Source organism: Xyrauchen texanus, chromosome 38 (assembly GCF_025860055.1).
Source record: "Xyrauchen texanus isolate HMW12.3.18 chromosome 38, RBS_HiC_50CHRs, whole genome shotgun sequence".
Lineage (NCBI taxonomy): Eukaryota > Metazoa > Chordata > Actinopteri > Cypriniformes > Catostomidae > Xyrauchen > Xyrauchen texanus.
This window is the reverse complement of record NC_068313.1, coordinates 34,935,414-34,957,347: the sequence shown is the minus strand read 5'-3', so window position 1 is coordinate 34,957,347 and position 21,934 is coordinate 34,935,414. Positions and strand designations below refer to the sequence as shown.

Genomic DNA, 21,934 nt, shown 5'->3' with positions numbered 1-21,934 from the left:
TGTAGTTAAGGATGAATTATTCCCCCCTGCTGCAAAAATAGCATTCTGTATGACACACTGGGATCTGCATAAACTTAAGCTGAAAGGTCTTTCAAGCTCCAGTTAGTCACTGCGGAGAGCAGGATTATAGCACTGCTTCGTGACCTCTGATGGGGCAGCATTATCACCATGGTGATGGCACACGCTCATACCAGCATCAGCAACACAAGATGAGATCAGAAGCGCACCTCATACATAAACACACTCACATACAGACATTAAAAGGACTGCCTTAACACCTCATCCACAAGACTCTTGACCTAACAAGAGATTTACCTGCAGAAGTAGTGATGCTGTCTCATCAGTACAGGTGTTCTCTGAGGACATGAGTCTTTAGTCTCTCTCTCTCTCTCTCTCTCACTCTTTCGTGCAGTGGCAACACAGTATAACTTCTGCTTGCCAGGCAACAAAATATTACTGATATTTTTGAGGTAAAATGACCCAGACAAGGAGAAGAAAGCCAGAGGAATGGGAGACAGACATCATCAGCTACAGCAACCAAGCCAAATTATGACATCATCGGTTATCAAAATACCATTATGACATCCTCAGGTATCCAAAAGCTATTATGACAGCATTAGCCAAGACCATTATGACATCATCGGTTATCAAAATACCATTATGACATCCTCAGGTATCCAAAAGCTATTATGACATCATTATCCAAGACCATTATGACGTCATCGGTTATCAAAATACCATTATGACATCCTCAGGTATCCAAAAGCTATTATGACAACATTATCCACGACCATTATGACATCATCGGTTATCAAAATACCATTATGACATCCTCAGGTTTCAATAAGCTATTATGACATCATTATCCAAGACCATTATGACGTTATCGGTTATCAAAATACCATTATGACATCCACAGGTATCCAAAAGCTATTATGACAGCATTATCCAAAACAATTATGACATCATCGGTTATCAAAATACCATTATGACATCCTCAGGTTTCAATAAGCTATTATGACAGCATTATCCAAGACCATTATGACGTCATCGGTTATCAAAATACCATTATGACATCCTCAGGTATCCAAAAGCTATTATGACAGCATTATCCAAGACCATTATGACGTCATCGGTTATCAAAATACCATTATGACATCCTCAGGTATCCAAAAGCTATTATGACAACATTATCCACGACCATTATGACATCATCGGTTATCAAAATACCATTATGACATCCTCAGGTATCCAAAAGCTATTATGACATCATTATCCAAGACCATTATGACGTCATCGGTTATCAAAATACCATTATGACATCCTCAGGTATACAAAAGCTATTATGACAGCATTATCCAAGACCATTATGACATCATCAGTTATCAAAATACCATTATGACATATGAGAGAAGTAGCCACTTTGCTCATCGCCCCGCCCCTCACCTTCTGTGGGGCGGGGCTATTGAGTACTTGCAAAATCAGTATTCCGGTATGATTGGCTCACATCAACACAAATCAAGCTGGAGCTTTAATTTGATTGGTTAGAATGTATCGGATATGCATAACAACTGAATAATATCAGAATTCCTACATTTATAAAAGTTTCTCTGGAGAGTTTATACTGCAGAAGTAAATCCTCACATAAATACAAAGCTCAACAAAACTTAAATGATCTAACTTCTTTCATCAATAAAGGTCCTAATGATAAAACAGTCTAATACACATAATGATAATCTGGGGCACCATAAATATCACATTTACATTTTAATCAGGTTTATGTAAATCAGTGAAACCAATTACAATCTTAAAAGATCGTTTTTTCTTCTTAAATTTAATTGCATTTTCCTGCCTCATAGTGAGTAAAGAGTGAGTTTGACTTCGTTAAAAAGTCCGAAAAGCAAGTACCGTAAATAGATGGCTTTGTTTTCTACTGCAAAGACCGAAGGGAAATGGCCAAGTCTGGCACTTAATTGGACAGTTCTACTGACATGATACATGTTTTACACTAAAATGTCTGTATTATGTACAGTCGTTTGCTTTATGTCTCATACTCTGTTCCATGTACCATTTAATCATCCTGGCATCATTTCAAGTATGTTTGGCCTGTTTTTTGGGGGGGTAATTACATTTATTATGGCTTTTAAATGAATCTCATTTTCCGGTATTCTTATTGTTGTACTCCGGTCGGCGTTGCTTCTGGTGCATTTCAGTAGATTATTCTAAAGTGAAAGAATTCTGCGCTTGTAATGAGATCTTGCCTTAGTTTCTTTTTCAATTGTTTCTGAATTAATGGTTAGAAACCAGGTCTCTCAGATACACTGCAGCCTTATATGAAATCTATAATGAGTGTTAGACCAAAGTGTGTGGCACCAATGCAATATGAAACCATAGGCTTTTATCTTAGCTAGTTGCCATTGATGAATATGTTGTATAAGAGCAGTTCTCAGTTTGCTGAGCCTAACATCTGGAATTACATGAAAAGTGGGGAGGGACTCATTATAAAACTTATGAGCTTGACTCATGAATATTAATGACATGCTATGCCCTGGTCAAATGTATGCTATGTTGTGTAGTCTGCAAATGAGTGTTTCACTCTTGTGGTATATTAATAGAGTTGTTTTAAACCTGATTTTCCGCAGTGCTAACTTTTGTGGAATTTTGTATTTTTTTTTTTGCATGGCTGACATACCCATGGCTATCTTTCAGATCTCTGTCTGGGCGTATAGTTGGAGGCGTTTGGTGGTTCTTCACGCTGATCATCATTTCCTCCTACACGGCAAACCTGGCCGCCTTCCTAACTGTGGAGAGAATGGTGTCGCCTATTGAGAGTGCAGAAGATCTCGCCAAACAGACGGAAATCGCCTATGGAACTCTTGATTCCGGTTCCACCAAAGAGTTCTTCAGGGTAAGACTGAGCAGGACTCATGCAGTTTACATCTGTGGTTCGCAACTGGTGGGTCACAACCCAAAAATGGGTTGCAGGTCTGTTCTGCAGGGGGGGAAAAAAGGTTCAATGCAAATAATCACATGATCATGCATAGCTACAGTATGATAACAAACTTGGCATATATGTTGTTGTCGACATCAAAGTGGTGTAACCAACAAGATATGTTAATAAAATGCATAAATTCTGATTTCTGAAAGTGTGAAAGAACTGTTTTAATTGGTAAACATAGACATAAACATTAAAAGAAATGTTCAATGAAAATTCTGCCATCATTTACTCTTCCTCATGTTGATCGGTTGGTCGGTCGGTCGGTCGACCGACAGACAGACAGACAGATAGATAGATAGATAGATAGATAGATAGATAGATAGATAGATAGATAGATAGATAGATAGATAGATAGAACAGACAGACAGACAGACAGAGAGACAGACAGATAGATAGATAGATAGATAGACAGAAAGACAGACAAACAGACAGACAGACAGACAGACGGACGGACAGATAGATAGGACAGACAGAGAGACATATAGATAGATAGATAGATAGATAGATAGATAGATAGATAGATAGATAGATAGATAGATAGATAGATAGATAGATAGATAGATAGATAGATCAAACAGACAGTCAGACAGACAGATAGATAGATATGACAGACAGATGGATAAACAGACAGACAGACAGACAGACAGACAGACAGACAGACAGACAGATAGATAGATAGATAGATAGATAGATAGATAGATAGATAGATAGATAGATAGATAGATAGATAGATAGATAGATAGATAGATAGATAGATAGGACAGAGAGAGAGAGACAGACAGACAGATAGATAGATATGACAGACAGATGGATAGACAGACAGACAGACAGACAGACAGATAGATAGATAGATAGATAGATAGATAGATAGATAGATAGATAGATAGATCAGACAGACAGACAGATGGACAGACAGACAGACAGACAGACAGACAGACAGACAGACAGACAGACAGATAGATAGATAGATAGATAGATAGATAGATAGATAGATAGATAGATAGATAGATAGATAGAGATGACAGACAGACAGACAGATGGATAGACAGACAGACAGACAGACAGATAGATAGATAGATAGATAGATAGATAGATAGATAGATAGATAGATAGATAGATAGATAGATAGATAGATAGATAGATATGACAGACGGACAGACGGACAGATGGACAGACAGATAGATAGATAGATAGATAGATAGATAGACAGACAGACAGACAGACAGACAGACAGACAGACAGACAGATAGATAGATATGACAGACAGACAGACGGACAGATGGACAGACAGACAGACATATAGATAGATAGATAGATAGATAGATAGATAGATAGATAGATAGATAGATAGATAGATAGATAGATAGATAGATATGACAGACAGACAGACAGATGGACAGACAGACAGACAGACAGACAGACAGATAGATAGATAGATAGATAGATAGACAGACAGACAGACGGACGGACGGACGGACGGACGGACGGACGGCGGACGGACGGATGGTCGGACGGACAGACAGATAGATATGACAGACAGACAGACAGACAGACAGACAGACAGACAGATAGATAGATAGATAGATAGATAGATAGATAGATAGATAGATAGATAGATAGATAGATAGATAGATAGATAGATAGATATGACAGACAGACAGATGGACAGACAGACAGACAGATAGATAGATAGATAGAACAGACAGACAGACAGACAGAGAGACAGATAGATAGATAGACAGACGGACGGACGGATGGTCGGACGGACAGACAGATAGATATGACAGACAGACAGACAGACAGACAGACAGACAGACAGACAGACAGATAGATAGATAGATAGATAGATAGATAGATAGATAGATAGATAGATAGATAGATAGATAGATAGATAGATAGATAGATAGATAGATTCTTTAAATCTTCTTTTTTTTATGTTTTTGAAAATAATTGTTAATTGCTCCAAAATAATCAAATCGAAATGGATTGAATTCTGACCAAATTCAATATTTCAGGATGCATCGTTATCGTTAGGTAAAGAATCTTAATCAGATCAAATCGTTGCGAGAGCAAATATTTACACCCTTTTTCAGCTTGTCTCACTCTCTCTCTCTCTCATGCTGTCTCACTGAATCTGCAGAGTATCAATGATATACTGGCAAGAAACATTTAAACAGTTACTCAGGGAACAAGTAAATGTCAGCTCCCCTGTTGTGTTCGGACTAAAGGTTTGTTTGTCGTTTATCGTTGAGTGTTTGTGTCTGACTGCAGGTTTGTTGAGGGTGTTTGTGTTTATGTGTTGGTTGGTTCGATGTTTCATTTTAGAGAGCATTACCGCATAACAGCACTCAGCCCTAAACTAAATGTGACAAACATTATAATGGGACGGTTGTCCGTCATGGTCCATTGCCTCTCTCTCACACACAGGCTCACACACACACACACACACACACACACACATTAAAGGAAATGTTCAATGAAAATTCTGCCATCATTTACTGCAGGAACCTGCAGGACTTTCTTTCTTCCTTTTGAACATAAAAGGAGATGTTGATAGCCTCAGTCACCATGCACTTTCATTGCATCTTTTTCCATACAATTAAAGTGAATGGTGACCGTCCGAGGCTAATATTCTGCCTTATATCTCATTTTGTGTTCCACGGAACAACATGAGGGTGAGAAACGATTTTTGGGTGAACTATTCCTTTAAGGCTTCTGCATTACAGTTTAAGCCGGTGTCATTTCGGTTTATAAAAGAGCCACAAATGATCAAGTGCAAGACGCAATTCAGCACACAATCATGTCAACTAATGTATCTCACAGTGCACACACACACACAAACCTCTTATTTCTCCCAGATTAGATCCATCCATTTTCGGCCTCTCTGCCAGTAGTCCACACTTCAGAGCACACTTTAGAGCCGACTACATTCCCAGTTGTGCACACTTCACGGCACACTTCACGGCACACTTCAGCGCTGAAGACGCTGTGCAAAAACACGATGCGGCACGAGGGATTTGTCGATTATGTTTGTACGCATCATTGAGCCAGAGTGTGAATTATAGGTTAATGAATGAACGCATCAAAAATACATTTACTATACAGGTTTAATTCTAAATATTACATAAGGAACATTTCAACAGCATTTTAAAAGAACGTTCAGTAAACTCACTGGGCCTCATTCATATATTTATCTAATCAGCCAAACGTGTGGCAGCAGTGCAATGCATTAAATCATGCATATACGGGTCAGGAGCTTCAGGTAATGTTAACATCAACCATCAGAATGGGGGAAAAAGTTGATCTCAGTGATTTGGACCTCCGCCTCAAGGTTCGACATGTTGTGCATTCTGAGATGCTATTCTGCTCACTACAATTGTACAGAGCGGTTATCTGAGTTACGGTCGCCTTTCTGTCAGCTCGAACAACTCTGGCCATTCTCCGTTGACCTCTTTCATCAACAAGGCATTTCCATCCGCAGGACTGATGCTTGATGGATGTTTTTTGTTTTTGTCACCATTCTCTTTACACTCTAGAGACTGTTATGTGTGAAAATCCCAGAAATACTCAAACCAGCCCGTCTGGCACCAACAATCATGCCATGGTCCAAATCACTGAGATCACATTTTTCCCCATTCTGATGGTTGATGTGAACATTAACAGATGCTCCCGTTCCGAATCTGCATGATTTAATGCACTGCTGCCACACGACTGGCTGATTAGATAATCGCATAATTAAATAGGTGTATATGTGTTCCTAATAAAGTGGTCGATGAGTATATTGTGTCAGAAACTACTCTGGCTAAAATGTTTGATTTTGTTATTACTTTTTCTAAAGAAAGATATATTTCTTAATAGATGGATGGATGGAGGGATGTGTGTGTGAGTATTAGGGGGGATCTGGGACTATTACACCAAATTTGGGATCACTACGATTTACTTGTAGGGCAGAAAAGATTGGTAAGAACATAAGTACAAATACACTTTGGTTCTAGCACCTTTTGGTATTTTGACCCCTAATTATGCATTCCAGAGCTTTTCAGATGTACATTTCTGAATACCAAAATTTGATATAAGTACTGCACTAAATTAAGAGCTACATGTCACTTATTCTTAAAAACAGTGCATTTTTTACCTCTTGAAAATGCAGAATTTGACATTGGTTTTATGTGAATAAATGAAGGTACATTTCAAAATGTTTTGTACTTCAGACATTTGTTTTGTTGGACAAGAAAAAGTAGCTTTGTATCATGTGAACCACATTTGGTTTTCGACCATTGAAAATGGGTAAAATGTAACAATTTACGGATGGAGCCACATTGAGAGCCCAATTTCCCTGGGATGGTATATCTATGTATGACTATTTATGTGGCCTTAAAAAAGAAGATAAAAAAATATATGTCCAGTACAAAGTCCTTCCCTTCGGTCTGTCCCTGTCACCTCGCATCTTCACAAAAGTTGCTGAGGCAGCCTTTGCCCCCCAACTACCTCAACGACTGGCTGATTCTAGCTCACTCTCGAGACTTGTTGTGTGCGCACAGGGGCCTGGTGCTCAGGCCCCAACCTCAGCCAGTTGGGGCTTCGTGTCAACTGGGTTCAGAGTATCTCTTTTCTCAGGATGGAACTATACTCAGTCTCTATGATGGCACGCCTCACGAGCGAGCATGCAGTCAGTGCTGAACTGCCTGAAGTTGTTCAGGCAGAGAACGCCGGTTCCACTGAAGTAATTTAAGAGGCTCCTGGGGCATATGGCATCCTCGGCAGTGGTCACGCCGCTCGGGTTGATGCAAATGAGACCGCTTCAGTACTGGCTTGAGCCTCAAGTCCTGAGATGGGCATGGCACCGCAGGGCACATGATGCCACCGCTTGTTCAGACCTTGCATTTCTGTGGGCAGGGGTCCCCTTAGTGCCGGTGTCCAGGCACGTCGTGGTTATGACATATGCCTCCAAGCATGGCTGGGGCACTGTGTGCAACGGGCACGCAGCCGCCGGCTCCTGAACAGGGCCACGACTGCGTTGGTATATCAACTGCCTCGAGTTGCTGGCACTGTTGCTCACCCTGCGCAGGCTCTAGTCATTGATCCAGGGCAAGCACGTGTTGTTCCAGATGGACAACACGCCGACAGTAGCATACATCAGCCACCAAGGCGGAGTGTGCTCACATCGCATGTCGCAACTCGCCTGCTGTCTCCTCTTCTGGAGTCAGCAGCGACTCAAGTCATTGGAAGCCACTCATATCCCGGGCGACCTCAACAGCGTAGTGGATGCGCTGTCGTGGCAGGTCACGCTTAGGGGAGAGTGGAGACTCCAGCCCCAGGTGGTCCGGCTGATTTGGAGTCGATTCGGTCAAGCTCAGGTAAACCTGTTTGCATCCCAGGAATCCTCGCACTGCCCACTCTGGTACGCCCTGACCGAGGCTCCCCTCGGCACCGATGCGCAGGCACACAGCTGGCCCCGGGGCTACGCAAGAATGCGTTCCCCCCAGTAAGCCTACTTGCACAGAGCTTGTGCAAGGTCAGAGAGGACGAGGAAGGGGAAACATGCACTCTTACCCACCAGTCATGTTCACATAGTCGTGGACCCTGGATGTCATTCATCTTTAGCCCTGTGGCAAGCAGGTTGGTGGAGAAACTCAATGCCGGCCTAGTACGTGTGCTAAATATGCCCTGTACTGGGGTAGGTGCTCCACATATGCTGGTTGCCTGTATGTAACCCTGTGCGATGTATCTTCAGCAAGATGGTTTCCTCATTGGTAAACCCGCGTCTTCCTTGGGCAGAGTTCCCTCTGCCACCAGTCGCTGTGTTTGTAGAGCTACTCCCCTCTGGGTAGGACCTACCACAGGGATTTCTCCATGTGCGACACTGCCGACAAAGCTTGGTAAGACCATGTACCTCCACACAATTATCTTACCTCTGTGGTGTCTTTGCCTTGGGAAGGGTCACCTCCCTGACGTGGACACTTATGGCCTTCAGCTGAAGGATTTCCATTATTTTGGGGGGAGAAAAAAGAGAAGAGGCAACAGCTGGGGAAGCCTGTCCCCATTTTTGGGCAGTCGACTTGTCACAGAGTTATGGGGGACCGTACGATATAGGTGCATTGGGGGAGGTTACATGACGGCCGTGTGCGCTGGCTTTGAGGCATGCAGCAGTTTGCCCATCTCACACCCCCAGTCCACCGAACACAGTTCAGCTAGTCGTGGCATTTCGTATAGGGACCCCTAGTTTCACTACATCGACACAACGTCGAGTGAGTGACAGATAGGGAACATCTTGGTTACTCTCGTAACATCCGTTCCTCGATGTGTCCCTCCTGCCACAACACTGAAGTACCCGCTGAAATGTCCGGGACCTTGGCTCCTCAGCACAAAACCTGAATTAGTGGTTGCGAGCCAGCTCCTTTTATACCCGTATGTCCGGGGGAGTGGCATGCAAATTCCAGTCACCAATTCCAATTGGCCTTTTCTCAAAGATCACAACATTTATCATGGCAGCATCTGTATCGTCCTGGTTACTTTCGTAACCTCCATTCCCTGATGGAGGGAATGAGACGTTGTGTCCCTCCTGCCACAACACTGAAGTACCTGCTGAAATGTCCGGGACCTTGTCTCGGCTCCTCAGCACAAAACCTGAATTAGTGGTTGCGAGCATGGATTAGTGGAGTGCTTTTATACCCGTATTTCCGGGGGAGTGGCTTGCAAATTCCACTCGCCAATTCCAATTGGACTTTTCTCAAAGATCAGAGGTGTTTGGGGCTCCCAAGAGCGACCCCTAGTGTCTCGACGTCAACACAACATCTCATTCCCTCCATCAGGGAATTTATTTCAACTAAGATCTAGAGTTAAATCTTACGTTAGTCAACAATAGAAAAACACTTAATGGGTTTTCATCTTTATCGCAACACTGGCTAAACTCCTTATTTGGGATTGATCTGATATTAGTGGATTCTGCAGAGACAAGAGCATCCAAAATGTTCTGTAGTGTTTTCGTAACATGTTTATTTTTTTTACTCCTGCACCTTCTAGAGGTCAAAGATTGCCGTGTATGAAAAAATGTGGAGTTACATGAAGTCTGCCGAGCCCACCGTCTTCACCAAGACGACGGCTGAAGGCGTGGCTCGTGTGCGCAAGTCGAAGGGGAAATACGCCTTCCTGCTGGAGTCGACGATGAACGAGTACACAGAGCAGCGCAAGCCCTGTGACACCATGAAGGTCGGAGGGAATCTGGACTCAAAGGGATACGGAGTGGCCACGCCCAAAGGATCGCAGCTAAGGTGGGTGGAGTATTATAACAACCAACCAATCACAGAGCTGTTATAGTATTCCACCTACCCTGCTGTGCTTCTCTCTTTCTTTCAAAATCTGTTCTTTCTTGCTCTTTCTCACAGTTGCTCTCAGTTTACTCACTCAGTACTCTCTGTGGGACAGGGAAATCTTTGTGGTCACTTGGACAGTCAATCTGTTGATCTGGGTCAGGGACTTTATTTGGCACAAACATATGACGTCATAAGTAAAATCACTACATTTTAATCATTTTGGCTGATAATTGGATTATAAAATAACAGAAAATACCTCAAAAACTACTTGAGCCAATTTGACTTAAAATGTCATTTTATTTCATGGCATTTTATTGTCATGTAAATTGCCATTTTTGCAACAAATATTGTAAAAGTAAATATTATCTGCTTGGAATTTCATTTCTGAAATAGTTCTCCGCTCCCTCGCAACTTGCGTTCCCTTACAATTTGATTTGGGTTCTTTCGCAATAGCTTTTTTCATCCTTTACAAAAATGTACCATGGTTTTACTACAGTAACCATATTTTAACCTGTTTTTTAAACCACAGTTATTATACACAAAATGGAACGATTTCACGGTAAAATCACGGTTTATTTTGTAAGGTATGAATAAAGCTATAGTGAGGAAACCCAAAACTATAGTGAGGGAACCCAAAACTATTGTGAGGGAACCCAAAACTATAGTGAGGGAACCCAAAACTATTGTGAGGGAACCCAAAACTATTGTGAGGAGACCCAAAACTATAGTGAGGGAACCCAAAATTATAGTGAGGGAACCCAAAACTATTGTGAGGGAACGCAAAACTATAGTGAGGGAACGCAAAACTATAGTGAGGGAACCCAAAACTATATTGAGGGAACCCAAAACTATTGTGAGGGAACCCAAAACTATTGTGAGGGAACGCAAAACTATTGTGAGGGAACCCAAAACTATTGTGAGGGAACCCAAAACTATAGTGAGGGAACCCAAAACTATTGTGAGGGAACCCAAAACTATTGTGAGGGAACCCAAAACTATAGTGAGGGAACGCAAAACTATTGTGAGGGAACCCAAAACTATTGTGAGGGAACCCAAAACTATTGTGAGGGAACCCAAAACTATTGTGAGGGAATGCAAAACTATTGTGAGGGAACCCAAAACTATTGTGAGGGAACGCAAAACTATTGTGAGGGAACCCAAAACTATTGTGAGGGAACCCAAAACTATAGTGAGGAAACCCAAAACTATTGTGAGGGAACCCAAAACTATTGTGAGGGAACGCAAAACTATTGTGAGGGAATGCAAAACTATAGTGAGGGAACCCAAAACTATTGTGAGGGAACCCAAAACTATTGTGAGGGAACGCAAAACTATTGTGAGGGAACGCAAAACTATTGTGAGGGAACCCAAAACTATTGTGAGGGAACGCAAAACTATTATGAGGGAACGCAAAACTATTGTGAGGGAACCCAAAACTATTGTGAGGGAACGCAAAACTATTGTGAGGGAACCCAAAACTATTGTGAGGGAACCCAAAACTATTGTGAGGGAACGCAAAACTATTGTGAGGGAACCCAAAACTATTGTGAGGGAACGCAAAACTATTGTGAGGGAACCCAAAACTATTGTGAGGGAACCCAAAACTATAGTGAGGGAACCCAAAACTATAGTGAGGGAACCCAAAACTATTGTGAGGGAACCCAAAACTATTTCAGAAAATAAACTCCCTCCGTCTCTTCACTCAAAAAGGTATTTAATCTGGTTTATAGATTTCAATTTTCGTCAAATGGTTGGACAAAATGAATAAAACTTAAAATATTTCATTTTTCTATTTTTCTATTTAAATATTTAAGTTTACTCAATGCAATTGGATGAATTTTGTAATGAAATTGAAATGCATAAATCTTGTGAAAATGAAGAATTAATTACAGTAACTAAGTGAGTTAGGCCGGATTAAACGGGTCTCGCGATGGGGTTTTGCCAAACTTTGTTAGATACTATCCTTAAAAATGTGACAAATTTCTACAGAATTGTTGTTTCAACTGGTATGTCGCCCACACATGGCACCAAATAACAATGAAGTTGTTGAAGACCCCAAAAAAATGTTCACATAGTTAACACATAGACATTTTATTTACAGTAGTTTATGGTGTTTTTAGAGACAAAAGCTCCAGTATCTCAAGGATATTCCTGTTTAAATCACACAGAGAGTGCTGAGTGTGTATGTGTGTGTGTGTGTGTGTGTGTGTGTGTTCACTATGTTCTTCCTCCACAGAATCAGCTCACAGGTAATCAATGCATCCTCCTAATAATATTTTTCACAATACTTTTCAATGCATTCCTTATCTATTGTTCTTTATTTGCATAAACTAGAATTTTACCAGCATGTTTTACTCCAAGCCATCTTTTGGATGTGAAATAATTCATCATCAGCAAACCATTTTCTATTCTTAAAGACAACATGAAACCAAAATTGACACTATTTACCGTCTTAATACATCTAATTATTCTCAAGAATAAAATCTCATTAAATTTAATTCCAGGTTGGATAAACTCAAGCTCCACTGTGCATTATGTCCCAACGAATATTCAGTTTTATTTTTAACCGTGCCACATTTTGGAAGTTAAACGTGTCTTCGTTTTTCATGTTGTGTTTAAGGATTTAATTCCGTTTAGTTGCTCTGAAACCAGCACAAGTTAATGGGTGTCAGTATCAATATCTGACAGACTGATCTGTGGTCAGTTTGTGACCTGTGTGGAGATTCAGTTCTGCCTGAGTGTTTTAGGATTTAAAGGAATTTACTGACCAGCTGTGGCTGGATCGATTCCAAAGGTTAACACATTGAGAGTTAGTATGTGTGTGGCATTTCAAATTTTGACGGTTCGCTTGTGTCGTTATAAGCCAGTTCGGTGAGCCAATCTCAGTGCCGTGACCTCTACCCCCCGACCAAATACACGGTTAACCTTTACAGGCTCCCCTGGTCTGATCGTTCATAGTCTCACGTAGCCAGACCTTTGACTAAACGGCATAAAGTCTGGTCCACTTTGCTGCTTATTCTGTTCAAGTACTGCCTACTTAGACATTGAACGAACCGTAAAGTGAACACACACAGTGTGTCTGAAACAGATGATACCACAATAATAGACAACGACTAAAAATAAGTACAGATTATTTCCGAAAATTCTGCTTGTGGATGTCTAGTTAACTTAAACAAAACTCACGCAGCCAATCAGATTAGATCTTGCCAGATTCAGAGAAGGCAACACGTCACTGTTTTCTGATTGTTGCAGCCAGGGCTGGACGGGTAATCTGGGATACCGGGAATTTTCCCGGTGGGCCGACGCACTTTGGGGGCGATCAGGGGCGGACTGGCCATCGGGAGAACCAAGCGGGCCGGTGGGTCGGCCGCGAAACGTGCCGAATGGGCCGCGATAAGCAAAAATGAGCCGCCGCGTTATGCAGAACGGACCACAAAATGGCGCCGCGATATGCAGAAAAGGACAGTGAACACCCCCGCACCCCCAACAAGTTTTAGGCCAGTTGCCATGTAATATCCCGGGCCGTTTTCTCTTCCCAGTCCAGCCCTGATGGCAGCCCAAAATGACTGAATTTGCTGGGGCTTTTCTCAACAAATTGCAGTGCCGAAGCATTTTTCTTTGTGTTGTTTTGCTAGAAAAACTCACGAAACAAACATAGTTTCTTGTGTATTTTGTGAAAATGCCAATAATGAATATTATTGTGCATAAAAACTGAATATGCAGCAAGTAAGCAAATATAGTAAATACACAACAAATAGCAAAATTTTACAAAGTAAACCTGTGAAACGGCGACAGTGATTTACGGCGCAATTCATTTTATATAAACAATTTTGGCCTCCGCGGACAACCTATATTGGGAAGGTTAAATAGTAGACCTACACTAACTAAATATGACAAATTAGGATTGAATTATGGGGATGCATCAAACATAAGAATACGTTTATTAAACATGAGAATAATATGCAGTTATAACAACAATTACAATAATAAAGAATTTTCAAAAATTCAATTTTGCTCGTTGTAAATTAGTAATGAAATGTTTTCAAATTTAGCTCGTTTTAATTGTGTTACTTTTTTCGGCCACAGGCTCTTGCACTTGCATATTTAATTATGTAGCCCTGCTGGAGATGTCAGTTCGAGTCCCGTTCGGAGCGGGGCGACCAGGACTGGTTATAATGGTGCCGTGACCCGGATGGGAGTGAGGTTTAGGGGGGTGAGTGTAACGGGAGCCAGCTGGTAGATAGCTGTGCAGTGTGTTAACCTCACTCTCCTGACCTCAAGAGGTGCACTAGCGACTGACGCTAGGGGCTGTAGCCTTTAGCCTCCTTGTTAGCACGTCGGTTCGAGTCCCGTTAGGAGCGGGGCGACCAGGACTGGTTACACAAGGGATGTGGGCTTATGTGGAGCATAAATAGGTTTTTGTTTGTAATTAATAAGGGTTGTAGTATTTGCTTTATATGTTGGCTTTTTTTTAAAGAAAAGGAGAAAATGACAGCACACACGTTTCGTGAAGTTTGAAACTACAGCAGCGTTACACTAAAATACTTCAAGTTCATCAATATCGGTAAACCTGTTACAGTAACTTTACGGAAGTTTGTTCTGCTGCTTTCAAACAGGAAAAGAAACGAACAAATTACCTCAGCTTCTCTGTTTTGCAAGGTTGCAAAATGCCAGAGGGGCTGGAAGAATGTAGACGTGTGCCAAGGCTGAGACTTGATATTTCACCTCCAGACTTCTTTTGTCTGCCAACAAAAAAAACAGAGCCCTTCACCCTGCTGTAAATGAGCTTCTCTCTGTTCAGCAGTCTCATAAATGTTGCATTTGTCCGAACAAATCTTTTAACATATGCCTGCTCAGAGTACTCCAAACCACAACAGCACACCCTGATATCCACATTCCCACAGAACAGACTGAGATGAATAGACCCGGTGCAGTACGAGTCTCCACACAGGGCTTAAAAAACAAGGCAATGGCTATGCTTGGAATGGAAAACTGTCATTCGGTGCAGTATATACTAGAGATGTGCCCGAAGCCAAATACCTTATTTCATTTAGTTGTGACACACTTCCTCTTTAGGCCCCGCCCACTCCTGGTTCTATTCGAATACAGAGACAGATACAGTTGATTTTTTCATGTGAATAGATTGCAGATACCAATATAGATAATGGCTTCAATGCACACCTCTAGTATTTACTGTGTACTGCCTAGTGATTCACAAAAATAGTATGTGAAAAAGTATGTAACGATAAATGTTTAAAACGGTAATATGCTTCATTGTTGTCAACTTTGCGTGCTTACCTGAGCGAGTTATCATCTCAGAAATGAAAGTGGTTATTTTCCTCAAATAGGTACGATGCGACATGGCTTGTGGAACACTGAGGATGTCTCTCTCTCAGTTATTATCTCTGATGTCAGTAAGACGTCTCCAGGTGTTTGACTGTCCATTAAATGTGACTCACAGGAGTTTCACAGGAAAATCTAAGTTAGCTTTAAGTTATATTCTCACTTGAAATAGTTTTGGAAAATACTTGGAATTTATGAAAAGAATGAAAGAATATTTCATCCACTGCCACGTCTTCTGTCCAAATTCCAGAAAAGTTGGTGGTGGGACAGTAAGAAATATAGAGAGAGAGAGAGAGAGATTTGCAAATTCTATTAACTCTGTGCTGTATTGAAAGCACTACAACAACTTATTTGATGTTTAATCTTGTGAACAATGTATTTTTGGTTGATGTTGTTTTTTAAATATACACTCATTTCAAATTAGACGATTGCAACATGCTCCAACAAAGTTGGGACAGTCAAGTCATCACCATTTCTTCTAATAACACTTTGTAAAGCAGTTCAATGGAAAGGAGGAGGTGAGAACCGGCCTGGCGATATAAACAATATATTAATGATTAACTTAAACAAAAGACAAACACACACGCATGACAGACATGTCCGTAAACGATCTCTCTCTGTCGTCGCACCACCATCCGCATGGCCTTTATCCCTCTAAGTGGCTTAATTAGCCTGATAAGGGACCGGGTGTGTATAATCACGATTCGGCCCCGCCCTCCGCCCTGTCATATTCGGAGCCATATGTCGGAGCCTCTTTCCCTGGGGGAGGGCGTGCCCTAAGCCCCGTCTGCCGGCAGGTCATCCCCGTCTACCTGGATGAGGGAGGGGACAAGGAGAGTGAAACAGAAATATAAAAAATGGAGGGGGGATGGGTACTTCCTGTAACAGTGTAGTACCCCCCAAAAAAACACTGTAAAATTTAAACGAGAGGGAATAAGCCAAAGCGGATCGGCAGTGAGAGAGAGAGAGAGAGAGGAGAGAGAGATGGAAAAAAAAACGTACTCGGCAGTTCTCCAATACGCTGTAGCTCGTTCCTCGGCCACTCCTCCACCCTCTAACGGACGACAGCCACACCTCTCCGGTCGGATCGGAGGCAGACCTCCAGCCCCTGGCTGACGGAATGCCCTGCTGCATTCTCGGGGAACAGAAGGGGTCTCCCCCGCCCCTGGCAGCGGTTCTCCCACTCCAGGCGGTCAGCAGCGAGCCCCTCCCCGCTCACGGTCGCGGTCGGCGGTCTCAGACCCTGCCACATTTTAGCGGACGGTAAGGGACACCTCCGCCCCTGGCAGTGGCCCTGACTGCTCCAGGCGGTCGGTTAGGAGCCCCTTGTCCCCTCGCGCTCGGCGGCCGTTCCTCCACCTCCAGGCGGCCGGGCTTCTCCGTCCCCCTGCAGACGGCCGTGGCTGCTCCGTTGGGGTGGATGGTAGTGGAGAGAACTCTACTACGGCGTATCCCTCCTCCTTCCCGGATTTCGGCACCAGTGTAAAGCAGTTCAATGGAAAGAAGGAGGCGAGAACCGGCCTGGCGATATAAACAATTTTAATGATTAACTTAAACAAAAGACAAACACACACAGATGATGGACATGTCCGTAAACAATCCTGCTCTCGTCGCACCACCGTCCGCAATCGGCCTTTATCCCTCTCGGAGGCTTAATTAGCCTGAAAAGGGACCGGGTGTGTATAATCACGACCCGGCCCCGCCCTCCGCCCTGTCACACACTTATTAAGCATTTAGGTAATGAAGCCACTCTCTACTTAATGAAGCCATGTACTTGTAATCCGGGCAGTATGTGGTTTGGCATTGACCTGCTAGACAATCACATCTGAATGTGCATGATCTCCGATCCCTCAGACATCACTGTCTTAAAGAACGTCATCCGTCTGTAATGGATATCATGACATGGGCTCCGGAATACTTCGGTAAACCTTTGTCAGTCTACACCATTCGCTGCTGTATTTGAAGTCCGGTTTTCGGTGTGCTATTGCAGAACCAATGTGCAAAAGTGTTTGGCTATCATAGAACACAAGGCAGACAACAACCAATATGAAAAACATAAGAATAGTAGAAAAAACTAATAAAAAACTGCAACATTGGGTCGGAAATCGCAACGCAGCAGCCATACTCGGCACCATCTTGAGCAGTTAATTTGATATCCAGTGTAAAAACTGGGTCCAGTTGAGAACGACTGACCAAATAGACCAATTTTGCCCTCAGACACACACACAAACATGCTTGAGGTAGAGAGGAAAGAGCTGCAGCCTATTGTGAGAGATCAACTGATTACTGAAAGAGAAAGAGAGAGAGAGAGAGAGAGAGAGAGAGAGATATTACAGACTGCATCTTTCACATCCTTTGGTCGACAGGGAAAGAACGAGAGAGGAATAAAAAGATCCACATGCACACAGAAACACACTTAACAGGAACAGACGTAAATGTTCTGTTCCAAAACCTAGTGAGCTTCCTGCCCAGACAGCAATTTAATGTAGCCACATCCTGAGCCTGACTCAAAAGCTAAAAAATAACAAATAATTCAGACAACGGAGGAATTGAGACAAATGCCCGTTACAAATAAATTTCATAAAAATTTTTTTAAAAAGCAACAATAAGAAAGTTTAATCTAATCTATGCAATATTTGTGTGTAGCAACATGCTGAATTTAATCTCTTTTGGAATAAATTGTGAGCTGATTCTCCTATGTAGTCATGTTACCTTACAAGTCATCTGGCTATGTAGGCAGTAACACAACTTACATTTATATAGCGCTTTTCTCAAACTCAAAGCGCTTTACATAGTATAGGGGGAATCTCCCCAACCACCACCAGTGTGCAGCATCCACCTGGATGATGCAACAGCAGCCATAGTGCGCCAGAACACCCACCACACACCAGCTATTTGTGGAGAGGAGATGGTAGAGTGATGTAGCCAATTCAGGGATGGAGATTATTAGGAGGCCATGATAGATAGGGGCCAATGGGGGAATTTGGCTAGGACACCAGGGTTAAACCCCTACTCTTTACAAGAAAGTGCCCAAGGGATTTTTAATGACCACAGAGAGTCAAGACCTTTTCAGTTTAACGTCCCATCCGAAAGACGGTGCTTTTTTACAGTATAGTGTCCCCATCACTATACTGGGGCATTAGGACCCACACAGACCATAGGGTGAGCACCCCCTTCTGGCCTCCCTAATACCACTTCCAACAGCAACCTTGGTTTTCCCCAATAGGTCTCCCATCCAGGTACTGGCCAGGCTCAACCCTGCTTAGCTTTAGTGGGCAACCAGGCAAGAGCCGCAGGGTGATATGGCAGCCAGTAGACAGCTGGTCTTAGACAACCTGCTGTCAACTCTTAAGCTGTTAAAACCAGAAATAAAAGAGAGAAAGAGAGACTCGAGTAATTATTTGGCCTCTTTACCGCGTGTATAACAGTGTCAGTGATCTATTAAATAGTCCCACTGCTACTGCTGCTTAAAAGCCTTTTAATAAATTAAAGAGAATATCTGGCCTCCATTTACTCACAAACACTCCCGTGTCTCCAAACAACACATAAATTATCAAACGATGGAAGAAAGCAATCAATCCAAATCCCCACCAACGAAAGTCAAGGACAGAAAGACAGACAGAGATTTAGCAGTCATCATCGTAGTTTATGATATGAAATAACCTCAGTATGAAGACTGTTACCTTAGTCCCTTTAGTAGAATGTAGAACTTGTAGAATGAAGCATTGTGACATCACCAGACATACAGAAACAGAATTCTGCATTGTGACATCACCAGACATACAGAAACAGAATTCTGCATTGTGACATCACCAGACATACAGAAACAGAATTCTGCATTGTGACATCATGATTCCTGTAAGACACTTTCACAGAATGCAGCATTATGACATCACAATAGTGACTGATATTTTTGGACTGCAGTTTTTTATTTAATTTTATTATTTTTATGTTTTTATTCTTTCTTCAGAAATATGGAGTGCTATGTATGCCAGAACTGAGTCGATAAGACAGTATATTACACCTTTAAAGGAGTGTCCAGTTTTTACTGTAATAAAAGGTACACTCAAATGGCTTTAAGATTAGACAAACAGATGGATGGATGGATGGATGGATGGATGGATGGATGGAATGACAGAATAATAGATAGAATGAACGATAGATTCATAGAATGAAAGAACTATAGATAGAACAACCAAACGATAGAATGAACAACATAATGAATGTTAGAATGACAAAAAGATAAAAAGAACGACAGAATGAATGATAGAATGCCATGTAGAACGACAGAACAAACTAACGTTAGAACGAACAACAACAATAGTTTGAACGACAGAACGAATGATAGAACAAACAAACAATAGAAAGTACCACAGAGCGAAGGATAGAATGACAGAATGAACGAGAGAACAAATGAAAAAATGAATGATAGAACAAACGATAGAATGAACAACAGAACAAACACCAGAATGAATGACAGACTGAACGATAACACAAACTACTGAATGAATGATAGAACAACAGAAGGAACAACATTTCGAACGTTAGAAGAAATGAACGATAGAACGAACAAACATTGGAATGAACAATAAAACAACAGAACGATATATAGAATGAACAGACTACAGAACTATAGGACAATAGAACAATGATAGAATGACAGAATGAGAGAAAGAATGAATGAAAGAACGACAGAACAATAGATAGAACAAACGTCAACAAACAATTGAATGGACGGACGGAAGGTCTGTTCAATTGTTTGTTGACTTTATTCTATCTATTGTTCTGTTGTTCTATCATTCATTTTGTCTTTCATTGTGTTCTATCATTCACAGACAGACAGACAGACAGATAGACAGACAGATAGATAGATAGATAGATAGACAGACAGACAGACAGACAGATCAAAAAGATAGATCAGACAGACAGGTAGATAGATAGATAGATAGATAGATAGATAGATAGATAGATAGATAGATAGATAGATAGATAGATAGATAGATAGATAGATAGATAGATAGATAGACAGACAGACAGATCAGAAAGACAGACAGACAGACAGACAGACAGATAGACAGATAGATAGATAGCATGGCAGTTAAGTTTACATTTATGGATGGATGGATGGATGATGGATGGATGAGACAGACAGACAGACAGACAGACAGACAGACAGACAGACAGACAGACAGATAGATAGATAGATAGATAGATAGATAGATAGATAGATAGATAGATAGATAGATAGATAGATAGATAGATAGATAGACAGACCAGACAGATAGATCAGACAGACAGGTAGCTAGATAGATAGATAGATAGATAGATAGATAGATAGATAGATAGATAGATAGATAGATAGATAGATAGATAGATAGATAGACAGACAGACAGACAGACAGATCAGAAAGATAGACAGGCAGATCAGATAGATAGATAGATAGATAGACAGACAGACAGACAGACAGACAGACAGATAGACAGACAGACAGACAGACAGACAGATCAGAAAGATAGATCAGACAGCTAGATAGACAGACAGACAGACAGACAGACAGACAGACAGACAGACAGATAGATAGATAGATAGATAGATAGACAGACAGCTGGATAGATCAGACAGACAGGTAGATAGATAGACAGACAGACAGACAGACAGACAGATCAGAAAGATCGATCGATAGATAGATAGATAGATAGATAGATAGATAGATAGATAGATAGATAGATAGATAGATAGATAGATAGACAGACAGATCAGAAAGATAAACAGACAGATCAGATAGATAGATAGATAGATAGATAGATAGATAGATAGATAGATAGATAGATAGATAGACAGACAGACAGACCAACAGATCAGAAAGATAGATAGATAGACAGACAGATCAGAAAGATAGACAGGCAGATCAGATAGATAGATAGATAGATAGATAGATAGATAGATAGATAGATAGATAGATAGATAGATAGATCAGACAGACAGGTAGATAGATAGACAGATAGACAGATAGACAGATCAGACAGACAGACAGATAGATAGATAGACAGACAGACAGACAGATAGACAGACAGATAGACAGATAGATAGATAGATAGATAGATAGATAGATAGATAGATAGATAGATAGATAGATAGACAGATCAAAAAGATAGATCAGACAGACAGGTAGATAGATAGATAGATAGATAGATAGATAGATAGATAGATAGATAGATAGATAGATAGATAGATAGATAGATAGATAGATAGACAGACAGACAGATCAGAAATATAGAC

The 21,934-nt window shown here is 41.4% G+C and overlaps 1 protein-coding gene across 4 annotated transcripts in view; it reads left to right on the top strand.

Moving 5' to 3' along the window:
• The window catches only part of LOC127631633 (glutamate receptor 4-like), a 117,435-nt gene that overhangs the window by 85,788 nt on the left and 9,713 nt on the right, over positions 1–21,934 (top strand). For all 4 annotated transcript variants that reach the window (XM_052109904.1, XM_052109903.1, XM_052109906.1 and 1 more), the window contains exons 12-13: positions 2,710–2,908; positions 10,022–10,269. In XM_052109904.1, the coding sequence (XP_051965864.1) occupies positions 2,710–2,908; positions 10,022–10,269 (447 nt within the window). The remainder of the gene's footprint in view (positions 1–2,709; positions 2,909–10,021; positions 10,270–21,934) is intronic.